Below are 21,166 nucleotides of genomic sequence, written 5' to 3'. Positions count from 1 at the left end.
CCTTCCTCCTGAAGTGGGAGGGGCACACTCTATATCTCCTTCCTCTCTGGGCTGTCCTGCAGTGGGTGGGACACACTCTATATTTACCGCCTCTCTGGGTTGTCCTGCAGTGGGAGGGGCACACTCTATATCTCCTTCCTCCTGAAGTGGGAGGGGCACTCTATATCTCCTTCCTCTCTGGGTTGTCCTGCAGTGGGTGGGGCACACTCTATATCTCCTTCCTCCTGAAGTGGGTGGGACACACTCTATATTTACCGGCTCTCTGGGTTGTCCTGCAGTGGGAGGGGCACACTCTATATCTCCTTCCTCTGGGCTGTCCCATTATAGGAGGGGAATGGTCTGTAGCTCCCAATTCTCTGAGATTGTCCTGTATTGGGAGGAGGACACTCCAAACACTGTCATATTGGTGGGAGGGGCTTTCTCCACAACTCCCTCCCATTGGCTGTCTTGCAGTAGGAGGGGCACACTCTAACTTGCTCTTCTCTGGGTTGTCTTGTAGTGGGAGGGGCATCCTTTACAGCTCCCCATTTTCTGGGAAGGGCCCACTCTTGCTCCCCATTGGCTTTTCCTATAGCTATGGGGGGAGGGGGGGTGGCACTCTTTAGATTTCTTCTCTTTAGTTCTGCAGTGGGTGGGGCACACTATAGCACCTCCTCTGGGTTTTGCAGTGAGGGGAACGTTCTATAGCTCCTGCATTGGGTTGTTTTACACAGTGGGAGGGGCACACTGTTTAGCTAACTCCCTTTGGGTTTTCCCATAGCGGGGGGGGGGGGGGGGTCTCTCTCTATAGAACCTCCTTTGGCTTGTCCAGTGGGAGGGGCTCACTGTTCTCTCTATAGCTCCTATTCTGGGTTGTTCTGCAGTAGGAGGGGAACACCCTCTATAGCTCCTCCTCTTTGGTGTCCTGCACTAAGAGGAATATTGTATAGCTCCTCCATTGGGTTGTGCTACATTGGGAGGGGCACACTGTTTAGCTAACTCCTTTGGGTTTTCCCATAGTTGGGTGTGGGGGGGGGGGGGGGGGTTACTCTCTATAGCTCCTCCTCTGGGTTGTCCTGCAGTGAGAGGTGCAGACTGTCTGGCCCCAGTGGGTGGAGTAAGGTGTGTTTGGCCTCCACAGTTTGCCCTCTGGGTGGAGTCTATAGACTGATGGAGGTGTCCGCCATCTTGGTACAGATGAGTGTAGACACGGAGGTTGAGCAGAGTGGTTTATTGGGTGCTAAGTGGTCATACACAGTATTAGAACATAAACACGTTATCATAGTCCTGGGGGGGATGCCGGGGTCTGGCTGGCACATAGCTGACCGCATGGCACTGATGGAAGCTGCAGGGAGCCAGCCGCATTGTAATGGATATACAGGGCTACCCCGGAATCGTAAATAGGAAGCTGGTAGAGCGCTCACAGTGGTCTGGTAGTCATGGAAAGGCGGAGATCACAGGTTACAGTCTATCTGCCGAGGTGGGTGGGATAGATGGACCCTGAAGTGGGTTCCGGGGTCCCGGCTGAGCCCCATTCGTAGTCTGCGCTGTGCACACATGGAAGACTAGGATTGGCCTTCTGAACGACAGAGATGTGACAGGTCTGAGGGTCATAGCGAGCTTCACACCACGATGGGAAGTCAATGGGGTGCTGTGTTCTGTGGAGGAATAAAGAGTAGATGGTTAGCTCTGCAGCCCACTGGCCCCTCTCCTGTACATTGTGCTTATATAAGAGAACCAAGGCCCTAAGTCCCAACGGTGCTTAGGGCATACTAGAATGACCCCTAATAAGATTGGCCGATGGTGTAAGTTTTATGGGGTATTCGTAACATTGGAAGTATGTCCCCCAAAACCTGCAACAACTGAGGGGACACTTTAGGATGCCTCCATTGCTATTTCAGCTTGATGACGGGGCTGAGGACTGTAAATGGAACTGTATTTGTATTTACCTGATTTCTATAAGATCAAATAAAATTCATTTTTTAATAAAGTTTATATCTCCAGTGTGAGCTGCGTTCAAAATGATTTGAATGATGCGGTATGGTTTGTGTGGGGTCAGGTGACTGGTGCTGGCTGTGTGTGGTCAGGGTTGGCTGTGTGTGACCGTGGCTGGCTGTGTGTGTGGTCAGGTGATTGGGGCTGGCTGTGTGTGGTCAGGTGATTGGGGCTGGCTGTGTGTGGTCAGGTGATTGGGGGGCTGGCTGTGTGGGGTCAGGTGATTGGGGGGCTGGCTGTGTGGGGTCAGGTGATTGGGGGGCTGGCTGTGTGGGGTCAGGTGATTGGGGGGCTGGCTGTGTGGGGTCAGGTGATCGGGGGGTGTTGGCCGTGTGGGGTCAGGGGATCGGGGGGTTGGCTGTGTTGGGTGATCGGGACTGGCCCTGTCTTCTGATTGGGTAAATATAGATGATGTAATGTGACAGGTGCACTCTCAGAATGTGTGTGTACTTACATCTCACAGCATCCAACTCCCACGGGGTGCAGACAGGTGCAGAGCTGACAGTCCTTGCCAAGCCACGATTCCCCCAATCCGTAGCTCTTCCCAGCATGGCGGCACAGTGCTGCAGGACAGGAGAGAGAAGAGCACTCTTATTAGACACACTTCAATCTCATAGTGCCAACGACTTTATGTTTGCCAGAGATGACCAGCAATAGTCCTATACAAGGCCATTCCCTCGGCAACAGTCCCATGCAAGGCCATTCCCCAGCAATAGATCTATACAAGGCCATTCCCCCAGATATAGTCCCATGCAAGGCCATACCCCCAGATATAGTCCCATGCAAGTCCATTCCCCCAGGAATAGATCTATACAATGCCATTCCCCCAGAAATAGTCCCATGCAAGGCCATACCCCCAGGAATAGTCCCATGCAAGGCCATTCCCCAGCAATAGATCTATATACAATGCCATTCCCCCAGAAATAGTCCCATGCAAGACCATTCCCCAGCAATAGATCTATACAATGCCATTCCCCCAGGAATAGTCCCATGCAAGGCCATTCCCTCAGCAACAGTCCCATGCAAGGCCATTCCCCAGCAATAGATCTATACAACGCCATTCCCCCAGAAATAGTCCCATGCAAGGCCATTCCCCCAGGAATAGATCTATATACAATGCCATTCCCCCAGGAATAGATCTATATACAATGCCATTCCCCCAGAAATAGTCCCATGCAAGGCCATTCCCCTAGGAATAGTCCCATGCAAGGCCATTCCCCCAGGAATAGATCTATATACAATGCCATTCCCCCAGCAATAGTCCCATGCAAGTCCATTCCACAGCAATAGATCTATACAACGCCATTCCCCGGCAATAGTCCCATGCAAGGCCTTACCCCCAGCAATAGTCCCATGGAAGTCCATTCCCCAGCAATAGATCTATACAATGCCATTCCCCGGCAATAGTCCCATGCAAAGCCATTCCCCCAGGAATAGTCCCATGCAAGGCCACTCCCCCAGAAATAGTCCCATGCAAGGCCACTCCCCCAGGAATAGTCCCATGCAATGAAATTCCCTCCAGGAATAGTGCAATGCAAGGCCATTTCCCAGGAATCATCCTATACAATGCCATCTCCCAGCAATAGGCCTATTGGGCATAATTTACAACAGTACATCCCATATAGTCCAATCACTGACCCCAGTGTAAAATTTACCCCAATACATCCCATACACACTATGTACTGTAAAAATAGCTGAGTGCCCCGCCGGGCACCACTCACCTTTGGCCTGAAAGTAGCAGCGGCTGTGTGTGTATGGAAGGACGAGGAGGAGGAGCGCCAGAAGTGGAGATGTCCGAGGATGCAGCATGCTCAAGGCTTCTTATATCGAGGACAGATATCGTTCCCCGAGGATATGAGGGGGGGGGCCTGGTCTCTGTGTATGACTATGTATGGAAATCTACCTGGCAGCACCTGCTTGTGTCTCTGCTAATAACCCTTTGTGTGTCTCTATCCGGAGTTCTCCTTGTCCGGCTGTCTATCTGGAGTTCTCCTTGTTTCTGGAGTTCTCCTTGTCCGCCTGTCTCTATCTGGAGTTCTCCTTGTCCGGCTGTCTCTATCTGGAGTTCTCCTTGTCTGGGTGTCTCTATCTGGAGTTCTCCTTGTCTGGGTGTCTCTATCTGGAGTTCTTGCCTGGTTGTCTCTATCTGGAGTTCTCCTTGCCCGGTTGTCTCTATCTGGAGTTCTCCTTGTCTGGTTGTCTCTATCTGGAGTTCTCCTTGTCTGGGTGTCTCTATCTGGAGTTCTCCTTGTCTGGGTGTCTCTATCTGGAGTTCTCCTTGTCTGATTGTCTCTATCTGGAGTTCTCCTTGTCTGGGTGTCTCTATCTGGTGTTCTGGTTGTCTCTATCTGGAGTTCTCCTTGTCTGGGTGTCTCTATCTGGAGTTCTCCTTGTCTGGGTGTCTCTATCTGGAGTTCTCCTTGTCTGATTGTCTCTATCTGGAGTTCTCCTTGTCTGGGTGTCTCTATCTGGAGTTCTCCTTGTCTGGGTGTCTCTATCTGGAGTTCTCCTTGTCTGGTTGTCTCTATCTGGAGTTCTCCTTGTCTGGTTGTCTCTATCTGGAGTTCTCCTTGTCTGGTTGTCTCTATCTGGAGTTCTCCTTGTCTGGTTGTCTCTATCTGGAGTGCTCCCTGTCTGTGTGTAGCCGGGGTTCTCCTTGTCTTGGTGTCTGGGGTGCACTTTGTCTGGTTGTCTCTATCTGGAGTTCTCCTTGTCTGGTTGTCTCTATCTGGAGTGCTCCCTGTCTGTGTGTAGCCGGGGTGCTCCTTGTCTTGGTGTCTGGGGTGCTCTTTGTCTGGTTGTCTCTATCTGGAGTTCTCCTTGTCTGGGTGTCTCTATCTGGAGTTCTCCTTGTCTGGGTGTCTCTATCTGGAGTTCTCCTTGTCTGGTTGTCTCTATCTGGAGTGCTCCCTGTCTGTGTGTAGCCGGGGTGCTCCTTGTCTTGGTGTTTGGGGTGCTCTTTGTCTGGTTGTCTCTATCCGGAGTTGTGTGTGATGGATAGACTGGTCCTATCTCTCTCTCTCTGTCCCTCTCCTCTAGGTGATGTATTTCTGCTCTCTCCTCGTATATTTATATCATTTTGTTGCCGGTTGGGGCCAGGACCTGGAAATCCTATAAAACTCATTTCCTGCTTTGAAAGGCAGAAAAACAAACCCCCGATGAAGGAGCTTTTTGTTTTTAACAAGGTGTGAAAATGTGATTCAGCGCCCCTCGGAGGGGGTCCGTCCCAGGGCTGGCACCCGTCCTGAGGAACCCTCGCTGGACCTCTCTCTCTCACACCTCGGCCTGGCACTCTACGTCTAATGTGGATATTGGCAGCGCCTGGCCCTGCTACACCTGTTCATTGAAGTGTTAGCTCTTCAGTACAGGTCTGAAAGTCGTAGTAAAGTCCGATGACATGCAAGTCTTGAGGATGAACTTCGTGGCTGTGGTACACCTGTTCATTGAAGTGTTAGCTCTTCAGTACAAGGTCTAATGACAGTCACCTACCTATGTCACCTACCTAAGTGGGTGCTCTTCTGAGCTGCAGACATATCAATGATTGGTCTGAATGGGAAATCTCATTGGGACACAGAAAATAAAATAAAAAATCGGACAAGTATTTTAGCCCTTCCCCCCACTTCAACCAAAGCTAGAAAATGGGAAAATTGTGGGCTTGGGTACACGCTAAGATTTCCCGACTCCTCATCCATGATACCATCTTCCTCGTCACCAGGGGAAGTGCTTTATGAAACCAGAAGTGGCTTTTGAGGGACACAGGAATTGACATACTGTCGGGTTATCACCACCTACAGGAGGACAAAAGGAAAAAATTGTAGGTCAACCCAAAATATTCCCTTCTTTACCCAGAATGGGTCGGTGTTTTTTTAGGGGCATGGCAGTCTTGTCTATAGATCTGCTGAGAAAAGTCTAACCAATTTGTGCTAGCGGTTCTCTTCAGTTCGGTTTTTGGATTTATTTCTTCTTTGACCACACTTGACTGAACTGGACGTGTGGGGCTAGCTTGGAATTCGACCTCCGGGCTCTGGACACTGCTTTGTGGCACCTTCCTGACTTTTGAGTCCTGGCAAAAGTTACCACGGAAGGCTCAGAGTCCGAGTGAGGCCGGTTGGGCTGAAGCACTGGGAGCTCAGCACTGGTCTCTGAAGACTCACTCTACTAAGGAAGACCAGTTGGGTTGCATGAAAAAGAGAGGTTCCCCAATGGGTCTATAGGCAGCGGATGAGACAGTAAAAATATGTATAATAAGTATTTATTCTGAGATTTTCTCGGGTAGCAACAATGAGTGAAAGATTGCATATGAACAATTGTACAGATTAAGGTGGTTTGTGGACTCCTCTATCGCCCACTAGTGATTCACGTCTTTAGCGGGCAATGGGTTAATCCTATGCAATAGGAGCCCAGAAGGTCATACACCTTCCCTTTTTGGGAGATTAGACCCATACATCCCCCTCCTGCTCGCACTTGGAATCATTGCATTATATTCCTGTTGCGCAGCATGTGCAAATATTTGCCTATGGTTATTGTCCATTAGTCCCAGATTTTCTCGTAAGGAGTTCCACTCCTGGGATTAACACACTGCATATGTGTATACACTTTCCACCTTATAACAGTATTTATTATTCAACATACTGAGTTTTGACATATGTTCACTGATACACTTCTCTGTTACTATGGCCGCATTGGATTTGGGGGGGGGCACGGCTGTCCCTGCCCGGCCCCTTCTCGAGGGGGGGGGCCTATCCTTGGGTGCTTCCCGGCGGGGTGGGATGTGTGTTTTGGGGTGGGGGGGAGGAGTGCACGCCTCCCTTCCCCCCTCTTCACTAATCCGCAGGGTGCCCGGTTTCCTATCGGGCGTCCGTGCGGGCCCCGCCCCACCGGCGGCGTCCTCTGAGTCCTCCCTGCGCTGCCTTTGGCGCGGCGCGCACGCTCTGGTCACGTGCGTGCCGCGTCATCACGTTGCGCGGCTGCGGCGGGGGGGCGGCGGTGGCCGGGGCGGTTCGGCCCCTCGGGGACGCCGGGGGAGCCACACGTGGGCCGCCATTGTGGCGGCCGGAACGCCTCCGGCTGGGGGGCTGTTGACGGACCAGCCTACATGTGATCAACACACCCCCTGGGCAGATATATAGGAGCAGCCACTTTTGGAAATATTCCTAGACACCACGCTGGGCAGGCTAGATGCTATTGCATCCCTACCCCGCTTCAGGCATCCCGTCCTTCCTCCAGTGCACATTGCACCTCAGGCTCATATGGATATATTCCACGTCAACCACCTTTCTAGGTAACTACTACCATACTTTGGTTTTTCTTTATACATGCCCAATCACGTATATATATATATATACCTATTGTGACGGTATCGGTATGATATCCCCGTCAAAGATTCCCTTCTTCCATAAGAACATCACCCCAATATTCCACTAGGAGGGATATCCCTGAGATCGCCCATTAAGCCACACATTAGTCCAGGCTTACTGCTAGAACAAGACAGGCTTTAATGTTATATCACACAGCTTATATGTCATTTCCAAAACTGTTACAATGACAAATCTCCGCCCACTCACACTGGGGCTTCCATACAGATGATTAGACAGACACGACGGAGCCGATGCTGAAAACACATTTTCTTTAGACAATGACATCAGTGACGCTGATTACTAGTTGTACTGAATACATTAACTAGACCGCTCGACCCCGCATATAGAGAGATAATTACCACACTGGAGCAATCAGAATAATTAACACAAGCCACTTAAACACAGATCTCCTTCACACAACACAATAGATCAATTAACCTTTAGAAATAGTGAGGGGACATTAGCACGTCAATAACCTGTTAGCCGAGGACTGAATCACACAGGGCAAGCAGGGAGAATTAAACTGAGACATATAGGCAAATGCATCACAATGGCCCCCCTTTTTCTCCCTGCTCCGGAAAACCCGGTTGGACCTTCCCTGGTCCAGTAGGGTTGACGGGTTCAGAGCTTTTAGTCCGAGGTTAACTCTGTTTGGCGTGACTGACCTCCCTTGGCAACTGCTTCCGACTCAGGTATGTCACCGGATCGTCAGATCACACGCCGGTCAGTCCCCAAGTCTTTGTGCGATCTGCAGAGTCACCAGAAGTCAGTGTGAAGACGGCGAATGGGTCTGTGCGCCGCCATCTAGGTGTCCCGCTATGGGAGGGGCAGATTAAGGCTCTGAAGTGACAGTCACAGGAGATTCATAAAAAGAAAAAGTTATATTTGTTGAAATGCTGTAGCACCGGTGCTCAGAGTTCGGGGGGGGGGGAATCAGGGCCCCATAGGGTCAGCCACCCTCTGCTCCCTCCGCAGCCGCCAGTTCTCCTCTTTGAGCTTCTCCAGCTCCATCTCCAGTTCATGGAGCCTGGGGGGGTCAGCCTGCTGTGACCTCAGGTGGTTGTTCTCCTCCTCCATGCGGCTTATGCACTCCTCCAGCTCCATGTACTCACGGATCAGCTCCTGCTTGCTCATGTCCTGCAGGCTCTCCACGTGGTCCTTCATCATCAGGAACTGGGTGGTGGTGTAAGGGGCCACCGGTGGGCCCTTGGCGAACATCTCGGCCCGCATCTGAGACGCCCGCTGCGACTCCCTCTCCTCCAGTCGCTTCTTCTCCCAGGTCAGCTTGTTATACGGCTTCCAGGACCTCTTCTTCTTGGGGGGTAGCCGGCGGTGCCTCTTTCTGCCCCGCTCCCTCCAGGGCCCCTCCGGCTCAGGGCTGTCGCCCATGACCAGCTGACAATGGTGTTCCCTGTTGTCCGTAATACCAGATTGTTCCGTGAGGACTTCGTAAATGGTGTCCGATGTTTCTTCCGGACCCAGCTCCTGGAGATCCCAAGCCGACTCTACACAATGGGCTGCTGCTGGTGGGCGGTACCCAGGTTGAGACCAATTTGACCTGGTGTTGTCGTTCATGGGGCAATTCTGCTTGAAGTGACCCAGCTGTTTGCACCGGAAGCAGCGTTGTTCGTTGTCCTCCTGGCGTGGATAGCGAGGGCTAGATGTCATCGGTCTGTTAGGTGGTTGGTATCTAGCGGCTGGTGGGTGTGAGGGCGCCGTTGGTCGTGGAGGTTGTACCCGTGGTGTGACCTGGTTTGTCTTGCGAGTATCCGCATATTCATCTGCCAACTTAGCGGCCTCTGGTAGAGTCATGGGCCTGCGATCTCTCACCCAATCTTTGACATCCGCCTGGATGTGATTGTAAAATTGCTCCAGGAGCATTAGTTGCAAAATGTCCTCTGCGGTGGTGGCCTGGCTGCTGTTAGCCCAGTTAGAGGCCGACAGGGACAGCTGGCATGCCCATTCTGCGTAAGAGTCTTTCGTGGTTTTGCGTGAGTCCCTGAACTTCTGTCGGTGGGACTCTGGGGTTACTGCATAACGAGCCAGGAGCACTTCTTTAACCCTGGCGTAGCTATGGATATCCTGATCTGGCACGGTCCGGAAAGCATCAGAAGCTTTGCCTGACAATATTGCAACCCACTCTCCTCTAGCTATTCGGTGCAGGTTACATTGTCGCTCAAAATCCGCCAGGAAGTTATCAATCTCACAGTCCTTTTCATCAAAAGCTTTAAAAGCGCTAAACGGGATCTTCCTTGCGTCTGCTGTGCTGTACTCACTGTTTGGAGGATGTGCGGCTGCTTGTTGGACTGCTGCCAGTTTTAACTGTAGCTCTGCGTCTCTTATTTGTTTAGCCTCCTTCGCTAACAGGTCCATCACTTTCAGCACCACATCCGTCGTTGGGTTCGGGCCGAACCATGCTAGCTTCTCTCTCATTAGCTTGTTGGCTGGCGATTCCTCCTCCTGAATCACTGGTGTCTCCATCTCTTGTACCGCTGGCGTTGCTGCAATCCCGTCCTCCTGGTCTATCTCCATTGATTCTGCTATGATGACCCGCTTGGTTTTGTTGCTAGCAATCCTTCCATGAACTTCCAGTAGTTCTTCCAGTGTCTGCTTGGAATCCGGGTGTGAAGGGGAATAGAAGGGAAAATCCCACTGCTACCAACCAATTGTGACGGTATCGGTATGATATCCCCGTCAAAGATTCCCTTCTTCCATAAGAACATCACCCAATATTCCACTAGGAGGAATATTCCTGAGATCGCCCATTAAGCCACACATTAGTCCAGGCTTACTGCTAGAACAAGACAGAGTTTAATGTTATAACACACAGCTTATATGTCATTTCCAAAACTGTTACAATGACAAATCTCCGCCCCCCCTCACACTGGGGCTTCCATACAGATGATTAGGCAGACACGACGGAGCCGATGCTGAAAACACATTTTCTTTAGACAATGACATCAAGGACGCTGATTACTAGTTGTACTGAATACATTAACTAGACCGCTCGACCCCGCATATAGAGAGATAATTACCACAATGGAGCAATCAGAATAATTAACACAAGCCACTTAAACACAGATCTCCTTCACACAACACAATAGATCAATTAACCTTTAGAAATAGTGAGGGGACATTAGCACATCAATAACCTGTTAGCCAGGACAGAATTACACAGGGCAAGCAGGGAGAATTAGACTGAGACATATAGGCAAATGCATCACACCTATATACTTGATTATCTGCACTTTCCTACACTACATCACCTACTCCTTATGGGGACATATTTTAATATTTTTCATTATAATATTCTTCATTTTATTCCATACTTATTTTATATTAACACATTTGTTTTCAACAAAATACCCTTTTACTCACCAATTTTTCTTTTTGGTATTCAACATACTTAGATATCACTTATCACTGTCATTGCCCTTATTCGGCAATCACACACTTAATACATTTACTTTTACTCATTTCAATTTATCTGCACACTCATACAACTTCATAAATACATAAATATACATATCTTCTTTACGCATATACTTATCTACTTGGACAATCATGGATGCTCTGACCTTTATCCATTATCTCAGCTACTATCCTTTGCTTAGCTCCCCTATACCCTATTACCCCACACATATGCAGTTATAGGTTCAGTTGTCACTACAACAGCCACCTTCTGCATTTATCTACTTGCATACTTTTTTAATTATGGTTATTCCGGGTGTTTCTCCTGTAGGCATCTGCCCCTCCATCGCCCTCCGGGGGCGATCTTAATGTGGCTCTTTGTAAGTTCTCCAGGGTGGGCCCTTCCCCCTGGGGTGGACGGGGGCAATCTGTGCCCTTCCCGATTATCCAACGGCATCACAGACTATCGACACCTTGATCCAGTGGTAACTATAACATTATGGTCAATATAATATGATGGCTAATTCAACTGTGATGTATGTTGACATGTGTCCTTTCATCCAATGTTTGAACCCATGTAATTATTATTTCCCAGCAATCCTGTCCCCCTGAAGAGACCCCATTGGTCGAAACGCGTCGGGGCTCAACACTGTATCATGTGAAGCTGTAATATGTATCATTACCTACTTTCACTTATACTGTATCAAGGACTGTGATTCTCTTTAATAAGGAATGTGACTTTTTAATCTGTACAATTGTTCATATGCAATCTTTCACTCATTGTTGCTACCCGAGAAAATCTCAGAATAAATACTTATTATACATATTTTTACTGTCTCATCCGCTGCCTATAGACCCATTGGGGAACCTCTCTTTTTCATGCAATCTCAGGGTTAGCAGCTCCTTCATCTCTATTATTTTGTGTCCCTTCCCTTTTTTCGACCAGTTGGGTTGAAGCACTGGGAGCTCAGTACTTGCCCCTGTCTCTGAAGACTCACTCTACTAAGGAAGACCAGTTGGGTTGAAGCACTGGGAGCTCAGCACTGGTCTCTGGAGACTCACTCTACCAAGGAAGACCAGTTGGTCTGAAGCACTGGGAGCTCAGCACTGGTCTCTGAAGACTCACTGTACCAAGGAAGACCAGTTGGGCTGAAGCACTGGGAGCTCAGCACTGGTCTCTGGAGACTCACTCTACTAAGGAAGACCAGTTGGGCTGAAGCACTGGGAGCTCAGTACTTGCCCCTGTCTCTGAAGACTCACTCTACTAAGGAAGACCAGTTGGGCTGAAGCACTGGGAGCTCAGTACTGGTCTCTGAAGCCTCACTCTACTAAGGAAGACCAGTTGGGCTGAAGAACTGGGAGCTCAGTACTTGCCCCTGTCTCTGAAGACTCACTCTACTGAGGAAGACCAGTTGGGCTGAAGCACTGGGAGCTCAGTACTGGTCTCTGAAGCCTCACTCTACTAAGGAAGACCAGTTGGGCTGAAGCACTGGGAGCTCAGTACTTGCCCCTGTCTCTGAGGACTCACTCTACTGAGGAAGACCAGTTGGGCTGAAGCACTGGGAGCTCAGTACTTGCCCCTGTCTCTGATGACTTGCTCTACTAAGGAAGACCAGTTGGGCTGAAGCACTGGGAGCTCAGTACTTGCCCCTGTCTCTGGAGACTCACTCTACCAAGGAAGACCAGTTGGTCTGAAGCACTGGGAGCTCAGCACTGGTCTCTGAAGACTCACTGTACTAAGGAAGACCAGTTGGGCTGAAGCACTGGGAGCTCAGCACTGGTCTCTGGAGACTCACTCTACTAAGGAAGACCAGTTGGGCTGAAGCACTGGGAGCTCAGTACTTGCCCCTGTCTCTGAAGACTCACTCTACTAAGGAAGACCAGTTGGGCTGAAGCACTGGGAGCTCAGTACTGGTCTCTGAAGCCTCACTCTACTAAGGAAGACCAGTTGGGCTGAAGAACTGGGAGCTCAGTACTTGCCCCTGTCTCTGAAGACTCACTCTACTGAGGAAGACCAGTTGGGCTGAAGCACTGGGAGCTCAGTACTGGTCTCTGGAGACTCACTCTACTAAGGAAGACCAGTTGGGCTGAAGCACTGGGAGCTCAGCACTGGTCTCCGGAGACTCACTCTACTAAGGAAGACCAGTTGGGTTGAAGCACTGGGAGCTCAGTACTTGCCCCTGTCTCTGAGGACTCACTCTACTAAGGAAGACCAGTTGGGCTGAAGCACTGGGAGCTCAGTACTTGCCCCTGTCTCTGAGGACTCACTCTACTGAGGAAGACCAGTTGGGTTGAAGCACTGGGAGCTCAGTACTTGCCCCTGTCTCTGAGGACTCACTCTACTAAGGAAGACCAGTTGGGCTGAAGCACTGGGAGCTCAGTACTTGCCCCTGTCTCTGAGGACTCACTCTACTAAGGAAGACCAGTTGGGCTGAAGCACTGGGAGCTCAGCACTGGTCTCTGGAGACTCACTCTACTAAGGATGACCAGTTGGGCTGAAGCACTGGGAGCTCAGCACTGGTCTCTAAAGACTCACTCTACTAAGGAAGACCAGTTGGTCTGAAGCACTGGGAGCTCAGCACTGGTCTCTAAAGACTCACTCTACTAAGGAAGACCAGTTGGTCTGAAGCACTGGGAGCTCAGCACTGGTCTCTGGAGACTCACTCTACTAAGGAAGACCAGTTGGGTTGAAGCACTGGGAGCTCAGTACTTGCCCCTGTCTCTAAAGACTAACTCTACTAAGGAAGACCAGTTGGGCTGAAGCACTGGGAGCTCAGTACTTGCCCCTGTCTCTGATGACTTGCTCTACTGAATAATATCAGTTGGGTTTAAACACTGGGAGCTCAGCCCTGGTCCCTGTCTCTGAAGACTCACTCTACTGAATACTGCAAAAAAACAGTTTTGTACCAGAGATAGATCAATTATGTTGCCAACATCCCATCTGTTTGGAGAACGAAAAAATGGGTGTCCCCCCAGCAAGGGGTTGGGACTAAGTTTGAAAATCATTTAAATTTTTGTATAAATGTCTAAGAAGCCAGGTATATGGCGACCATAAAATCATGAATATAATTCAGAATACATAAAAACAATCATAAATGAATACAACGAACGTTGTCTCAAGTTTTGTGATGAGGCCCGACGCGTTTCAGGGAAATTCCCTTTCTTCAGGGGCGTGTCCTTCTTTGAAGACTAATGAGATCTAAAAGGCATACAAAAAATAAAGATTGGCAATAGATATAACATATCTGAAGACTGATGCCGCGTACACGCGATCATTTTTCGGGTTCAATAAAAACGATCGCGTGTGTGGTCTTCAGAGCATTTTTCGGGTTCTAAAAAATGGGCAAAAAAAATTCGAACATGCTCTCTTTACCTCCATTAAGCATTGAGGTAGGTTCCCTCTGCTGCCCCTGCTTTGCAGAAGAGCCATGGGGCACGCCGATCTCCAGTCTCTTCCTGTTGCCCACCTACAGTATCTTTTGATCACCTCCCCTCCATTTGACCCTCATTGGCCATCAGATAACCTAGATCTGTGAATACCCGAGGCCTTGTCTCACACCTAACCCTGGTTGCTTCACCACCATGCAGTCACAAGATCTGTATGTAGACCCCGAGGGGACATTCCCTATAGGTGACCCCACAGCTCACACTCTCTGCTTTACCACCATGCAGTCACAAGATCTGTATATAGCCCCCGAGGGGACATTCCCTATAGGTGACCCCACAGCTCACACTCTCTGCTTCACCACCATGCAGTCACAAGATCTGTATGTAGACCCCGAGGGGACATTCCCTATAGGTGACCCCACAGCTCACACTCTCTGCTTTACCACCATGCAGTCACAAGATCTGTATGTAGACCCCGAGGGGACATTCCCACTGCTATAGGTGACCCCACAGCTCACACTCTCTGCTTTACCACCATGCAGTCACAAGATCTGTATGTAGCCCCCGAGGGGACATTCCCTATAGGTGACCCCACAGCTCACACTCTCTGCTTTACCACCATGCAGTCACAAGATCTGTATGTAGCCCCCGAGGGGACATTCCCTATAGGTGACCCCACAGCTCACACTCTCTGCTTCACCACCATGTAGTCACAAGATCTGTATGTAGACCCCGAGGGGACATTCCCTATAGGGGACCCCACAGCTCACACTCTCTGCTTTACCACCATGCAGTCACAAGATCTGTATATAGACCCCGAGGGGACATTCCCTATAGGTGACCCCACAGCTCACACTCTCTGCTTCACCACCATGTAGTCACAAGATCTGTATGTAGACCCCGAGGGGACATTCCCTATAGGTGACCCCACAGCTCACACTCTCTGCTTTACCACCATGCAGTCACAAGATCTGTATGTAGCCCCCGAGGGGACATTCCCTATAGGTGATCCCACAGCTCACACTCTCTGCTTCACCACCATGCAGTCACAAGATCTGTATGTAGCCCCCGAGGGGACATTCCCTATAGGTGACCCCACAGCTCACACTCTCTGCTTCACCACCATGCAGTCACAAGATCTGTATGTAGCCCCCGAGGGGACATTCCCTATAGGTGATCCCACAGCTCACACTCTCTGCTTCACCACCATGCAGTCACAAGATCTGTATGTAGGCCCCGAGGGGACATTCCCTATAGGTGACCCCACAGCTCACACTCTCTGCTTCACCACCATGCAGTCACAAGATCTGTATGTAACCCCCCGAGGGGACATTCCCTATAGGTGACCCCACAGCTCACACTCTCTGCTTCACCACCATGCAGTCACAAGATCTGTATGTAGACCCCGAGGGGACATTCCCTATAGGTGACCCCACAGCTCACACTCTCTGCTTTACCACCATGCAGTCACAAGATCTGTATGTAGCCCCCGAGGGGACATTCCCTATAGGTGACCCCACAGCTCACACTCTCTGAAGACACGGAAATCTAGTAACCCCATCAGAGTCTTCCTTGGATCTGTCGGGTGGGAGATCTCTGCTGCAGTCTACGGAACGTGGAATAGGAAGCCGCAAATCACAACGGGATACCAATAGAAAGTTCTTCATTGTAGACAGATCCAGTCCCCGGATTGGATGGAGGGTTACCATGTGTCTCACATCCTGGGCTCAGTCATGCCCATCGTCATGTATACAATGCTTTGTCAGATCCCCAGTGATCTCTTCCAGATACTGGATCTCCTGTCAGACTCCACGTTACCTGCCTGATACTGGATCCTCTGCCAGATTCCATGTGATCTTTGCTGGATCCTCTGCCAGATTCCATGTGATATTTGCTTGATATTGGATCCTCTGTCCGATTCCCTGTGATCTGTGCTGGATACTGGATCCTCTGTCAGATTCCCTGTGATCTCTTCCAGATACTGGATCCTCTGCCAGATTCCCTGTGATCTCCGCTGGATACTGGATCCTCTGTCAGATTCCATGTGATCTCTTCCAGATAGTGGATCCTCTGGCAGATTCCATGTGATCTCTTCCAGATACTGGATCTCCTGTCAGACTCCACGTTACCTGCCTGATACTGGATCCTCTGCCAGATTCCCTGTGATCTCTTCCAGATACTGGATCCTCTGCCAGATTCCATATGATCTCTTCCAGATACTGGATCCTCTGCCAGATTCCATGCGATCTCTTCCAGATACTGGATCCTCTGCCAGATTCCATGCGATCTCTTCCAGATACTGGATCCTCTGTCAGATTCCATGCGATCTCTTCCAGATACTGGATCCTCTGCCAGATTCCATGCGATCTCTTCCAGATACTGGACCCTCTGTCACATTCCATGTGATATTTGCTGGATACTGGATCATCTGTCAGATTCCATGCGATCTTTGCTGGATACTGGATCCTCTGCCAGATTCCATGTGATCTTTGCTGAATACTGGATCCTCTGCCAGATTCTGTGTGATCTTTGCTGGATCCTCTGCCAGATTCCATGTGATCTTTGCTGGATACCGGATCCTCTGCCAGATTCCCTGTGATCTCTTCCAGATACTGGATCATCTGTCAGATTCCATGTGATATTTGCTGGATACTGGATCCTCTGCCAGATTCCATGTGATCTCCGCTGGATACTGGATCCTCTGTCACATTCCCTGTGATCTGTGCTGGATACTGGATCATCTGGCAGATTCCCTGTGATCTCTTCCAGATACTGGATCCTCTGTCAGATTCCCTGTGATCTGTGCTGGATACTGGATCCTCTGCCAGATTCCCTGTGATCTCCGCTGGATACTGGATCCTCTGTCAGATTCCCTGTAAACTGTGCTGGATCCTCTGTCAGATTCCCTGTGATCTCCACTGGATACTGGATCCTCTGTCAGATTCCCTGTGATCTGTGCTGGATCCTCTGTCAGATTCCCTGTGATCTCTTCCAGATACTGGATCCTCTGTCAGATTCCATGTGATCTTTGCTGGATCCTCTGCCAGATTCCATGTGATCTTTGCTTGATATTGGATCCTCTGCCAGATTCCATGTGATCTTTGCTGGATACTGGATCCTCTGTCAGATAACTGGTACCTGTGATCTCTAGCAGTGACTGGATCCTCTCCTTGATTACACATACCTGGGATCGCAACCAGTTACTGGATCACCTGCTTCTCGTAGACTCCTTTGTATAAGATCTTCAGTTTCCTGTCAGTTTGATGTGCAGTGACAGTAGAGAGAGAGCTCTGCCAATGGAGATGCCCATGTCCTCTGCCACTCCACAGGTGACCCCCCTGTCCATTGCCTTTCTGCTGGCAATCGCTCCTTGTCCGCTGCCTCTCCAATGGCGAAACCCCCCTGTCTTCTGCCCTACTGATTGCTGTACAATCCCCTGCTGACCTCCTGTCCTCTGCCCTGCTGACCTCCCGTCCTCTGCCCTGCTGACCTCCCGTCCTCTGCCCTGCTAACCTCCCGTCCTCTGCCCTGCTGACCTCCTGTCCTCTGCCCTGCTAACCCCATCTTCTGCCCTGCTGACCCCATACTTTGCCCTGCCGACCTCCCGTCCTCTGCCCTGCCGACCCCCTGTCCTCTGCCCTGCCGACCCCCTGTCCTCTGCCCTGCTGACCCCCTGTCCTCTGCCCTGCCGACCCCCTGTCCTCTGCCCTGCCGACCCCTCTACTCTGCCCTATAATCTGCTGACCCCATCCTTTGCCCTGCTGACCCCCTGTCCTCTGCCCTGCTGACCCCCCGTCCTCTGCCCTGCTGACCCCCCATCCTCTGCCCTGCTGACCCCCCGTCCTCTGCCCTGCTGACCCCCCGTCCTCTGCCCTGCTGACCCCCCGTCCTCTGCCCTGCTGACCCCCCGTCCTCTGCCCTGCTGACCCCCTGTCCTCTGCCCTGCTAACCCCTCTACTCTGCCCTAGAATCTGCTGATCCCATCCTTTGCCCTGCTGACCCCCTGTCCTTTGCCCTGCTGACCCCTCTACTCTGCCCTATTGACCCACTGTCCTCTGCCCTGTTGACCCCATCCTCTGCCCTGCTGACCCCCCATCCTCTGCCCTGCTGACCCCCTGTCCTCTGCCCTACTAACCCCTCTACTCTGCCCTAGAATCTGCTGATCCCATCCTTTGCCCTGCTGACCCCCTGTCCTTTGCCCTGCTGACCCCTCTACTCTGCCCTACTGACCCACTGTCCTCTGCCCTGTTGACCCCATCCTCTGTCCTGCTGACCCCCCATCCTCTGTCCTGCTGACCCCCCATCCTCTGCCCTGCTGACCCCCTGTCCTCTGCCCTGCTGACCCCCTGTCCTTTGCCCTGCTGACCCCCTGTCCTCTGCCCTGCTGACCCCCTGTACTCTGCCCCATAAACTGCTGACCCCATCCTTTGCCATGCTGACCCCTGTATAATGCCCTGCTGACCTCCCATCCTCTGCCCCCCCCCTGACATTTTTTACTGCACCCCCACATCAGACAGACTATATCTGGCCCTCATACTGAGTCCTCCATCGGACCACCATCAGGACAATCAAGAGATCTGCTGAAAATTGTTAAAGTTAATTTGATGCGCATTTATAAATAAAACTTTCAATGCTTCAAACACTAAAAATTTTCTTCTCTGCCAAAGGAGTCCCTGTGATCTTTTCCAGATACTGGATCCTCTGTCAGATTCCATGTGATCTGTGCTGGATACTGGATCCTCTGCCAAAGGAGTCCGGATTCTGTCCGGCCACATTTCTGATTCATACACCTCTGCCAGACACCACAGCCTGGGGGGTAAAACCACCTTCTCTGTTAGAGACCGGGCATATTGTGGTGTCGCCTACCTGCCCCCAGCCTGCTGATTTGGCTAACACACTGACCATTCACCCCTCTGCTCTCTACCCCTGTCAGAGTGTACATGCAGCAAAGTTGTGGGGAAGAAGTCCTTATCAACATGGGGACTAGGTGCTTTGGGGGGGGGAGTGTCCTAAAATGGTTTGTGGGAGAGGCACTTGCTCCCCCCCTTTTCCTGCAAGGTCGGATAAGGGTCTGGTATGGATTTTGGGGGGAACCCCATGCCATTGTTTTTAAAATCTTGGCATGGGATTCCCATCAAAACCCAAACCAGACCTAAAGAGTCTGTTAGAGATTGGGGGGACCCCCACGATGTTTAGATTAAAAAAAATATGTAATGGCGGCACTTGTTTTGTTTACGTTCTGTTGTCGGTCGGGAATCCCGCTGACGGATGATGAGTCGTGGTTGTTAAGGGGCGTGGCGTCCTGTCGGCCCTTAACCCCTTCACTGCCAGGCCCCGCCCTCCACTTCCTACACTCAGGTGGCCAGAACATTTTTGGCAATTTTTTCCTTTTGTTTTTTTAATTTCCACTTATAGCTTTCAGAATTTGTGAAAGACCCCTCCCCCCAAACCAGATATTTTCTGAAAGCACAAGATAAGTAGAATAAAAAGAAGGCGCTACGGATTTTTTAGACGCCCGCAGTATTTGCGCAAATGTTTGTCGAACCGATATATTTGCATAAAAATGCACTAAAACCATTATTAGCAGAAAAAAACACAGAACATTTTACAAAACTCCTGCTAAATATAAAAGCTTAACCTGCATTGAGAGAATAAATAACAAATATTTGTAAATTGCGCCTTTTTGCGAAATGGTGAAAATTGAACAGACGCAAAAGTGTAAATATCCAAATTTCTGAACAGTCTGAAGATTTTCATTTTTCCCTTACAGCTTTCAGAGTTTGTAAAAGACCCCCAAAACCATATATTTCCTGAAAGCACATGATCCTCAGAATAAAAAAAAGGTGCTACGGATTTTTTAGACCCTGCGGTATTTGCGCAAATGTTTGTCGAAACCAATATATTGGCAAAAAATACACTAAAACCATTATTCTCAGATTAAAAACAAAGCAAAAAAATGTGAATGAGGGGTAAAAAACCCAGAACTAGCGCAAAGTGGAAAGATAATGAGTAACAACAACTAGAGTAATTGCAGTAATTAAACCGGTGCGTATTGATAAGGAGCAGCACGTTGTATAAGAGAAAATAAATGAATAGCAATCAATACTAAATTGATTATCCACTTAAGCCCCGGACAATTATGCAGGTAAAGGACCGGGCCCCTATTTGCAATTCGGCACTACGTGGTTTTAACTGACTATTGCGCGGTCATGCGACGTGGCTCCCAAACAAAATTGGCGTCCTTTTATCCCCACAAATAGAGCTTTATTTTGGTGGAATTTGATCACCTCTGCTGTTTTTGTTTTTTGCGCTTTAAACAAAAATAAAGCGACAATTGTGAAAAAAATTCAATGGGCCAGATTCACAAAGAGTTACGCCGGCGTATCAGTAGATACTCCGACGTAACTCGCAATCTAAGGCCGTCGTATGTTTAAGTGTATTCTCAAACTGAGATACACTTAAACCTGCCTAAGATACGACGGCCTGCGCCGTCGTATCTTAGGGTACAATATTTCCGCTGGCCGCTAGGTGGCGCTTCCGTTAAGTTCGGCGTAAAATATGCAAATGAGTAGATATGGCGATTCACGAACGTACGCTTGCCCGTCGCAGTAAAGATACGCTGTTTCCGTAAGAGGTACGCCGGCGTAAAGATAAAGCTGCCCCTTAGGTGGCGTAGCCAATGTTAAGTATGGCCGTCGTTCCCGCGTCGAAATTTTGAAATTTTACGTCGTTTGCGTAAGTCGCCCGTGAATGGGGCTGGACGCCATTTACGTCCACGTCAAAACCAATGACGTCCTTGCGACGTCATTTAGAGCAATGCACGCCGGAATTTTTTAGGGACGGCGCAAGCGCAGTTCGTTCGGCGCAGGGACGCGCTTCATTTAAATGAAACACGCCCCCTACCCACCGAATTTGAATTCCGCCGGGTGATTTACGCTACACTGCCGCAACTTTACAGGCAAGTGCTTTGTGAATAAAGCACTTGCCTGAAAAACTTGCGGCGGCGTAACGTAAATCAGATACGTTACGCCCGCCCA

The 21,166-nt window shown here is 50.0% G+C and overlaps 1 protein-coding gene across 1 annotated transcript; it reads right to left on the bottom strand.

Annotated features, from left to right (window-relative positions):
• Positions 1-1,195: 1,195 nt before the first annotated feature.
• Positions 1,196-3,872, bottom strand: LOC120924748 (microseminoprotein, prostate associated). The gene is made up of 3 exons (XM_040335771.1): positions 3,696-3,872; positions 2,429-2,537; positions 1,196-1,637 (listed from the first exon to the last, which is right to left on the bottom strand). Exons 1-3 carry the CDS (start codon positions 3,781-3,783, stop codon positions 1,448-1,450), a joined length of 387 nt encoding a protein of 128 aa, XP_040191705.1. The 5' UTR covers positions 3,784-3,872; the 3' UTR covers positions 1,196-1,447.
• Positions 3,873-21,166: the final 17,294 nt, after the last annotated feature.

Source organism: Rana temporaria, chromosome 1 (genome assembly GCF_905171775.1).
Source record: "Rana temporaria chromosome 1, aRanTem1.1, whole genome shotgun sequence".
Lineage (NCBI taxonomy): Eukaryota > Metazoa > Chordata > Amphibia > Anura > Ranidae > Rana > Rana temporaria.
Note: the sequence above shows the minus strand (reverse complement) of the source record. Positions and strands in the feature narration are given on the sequence as shown.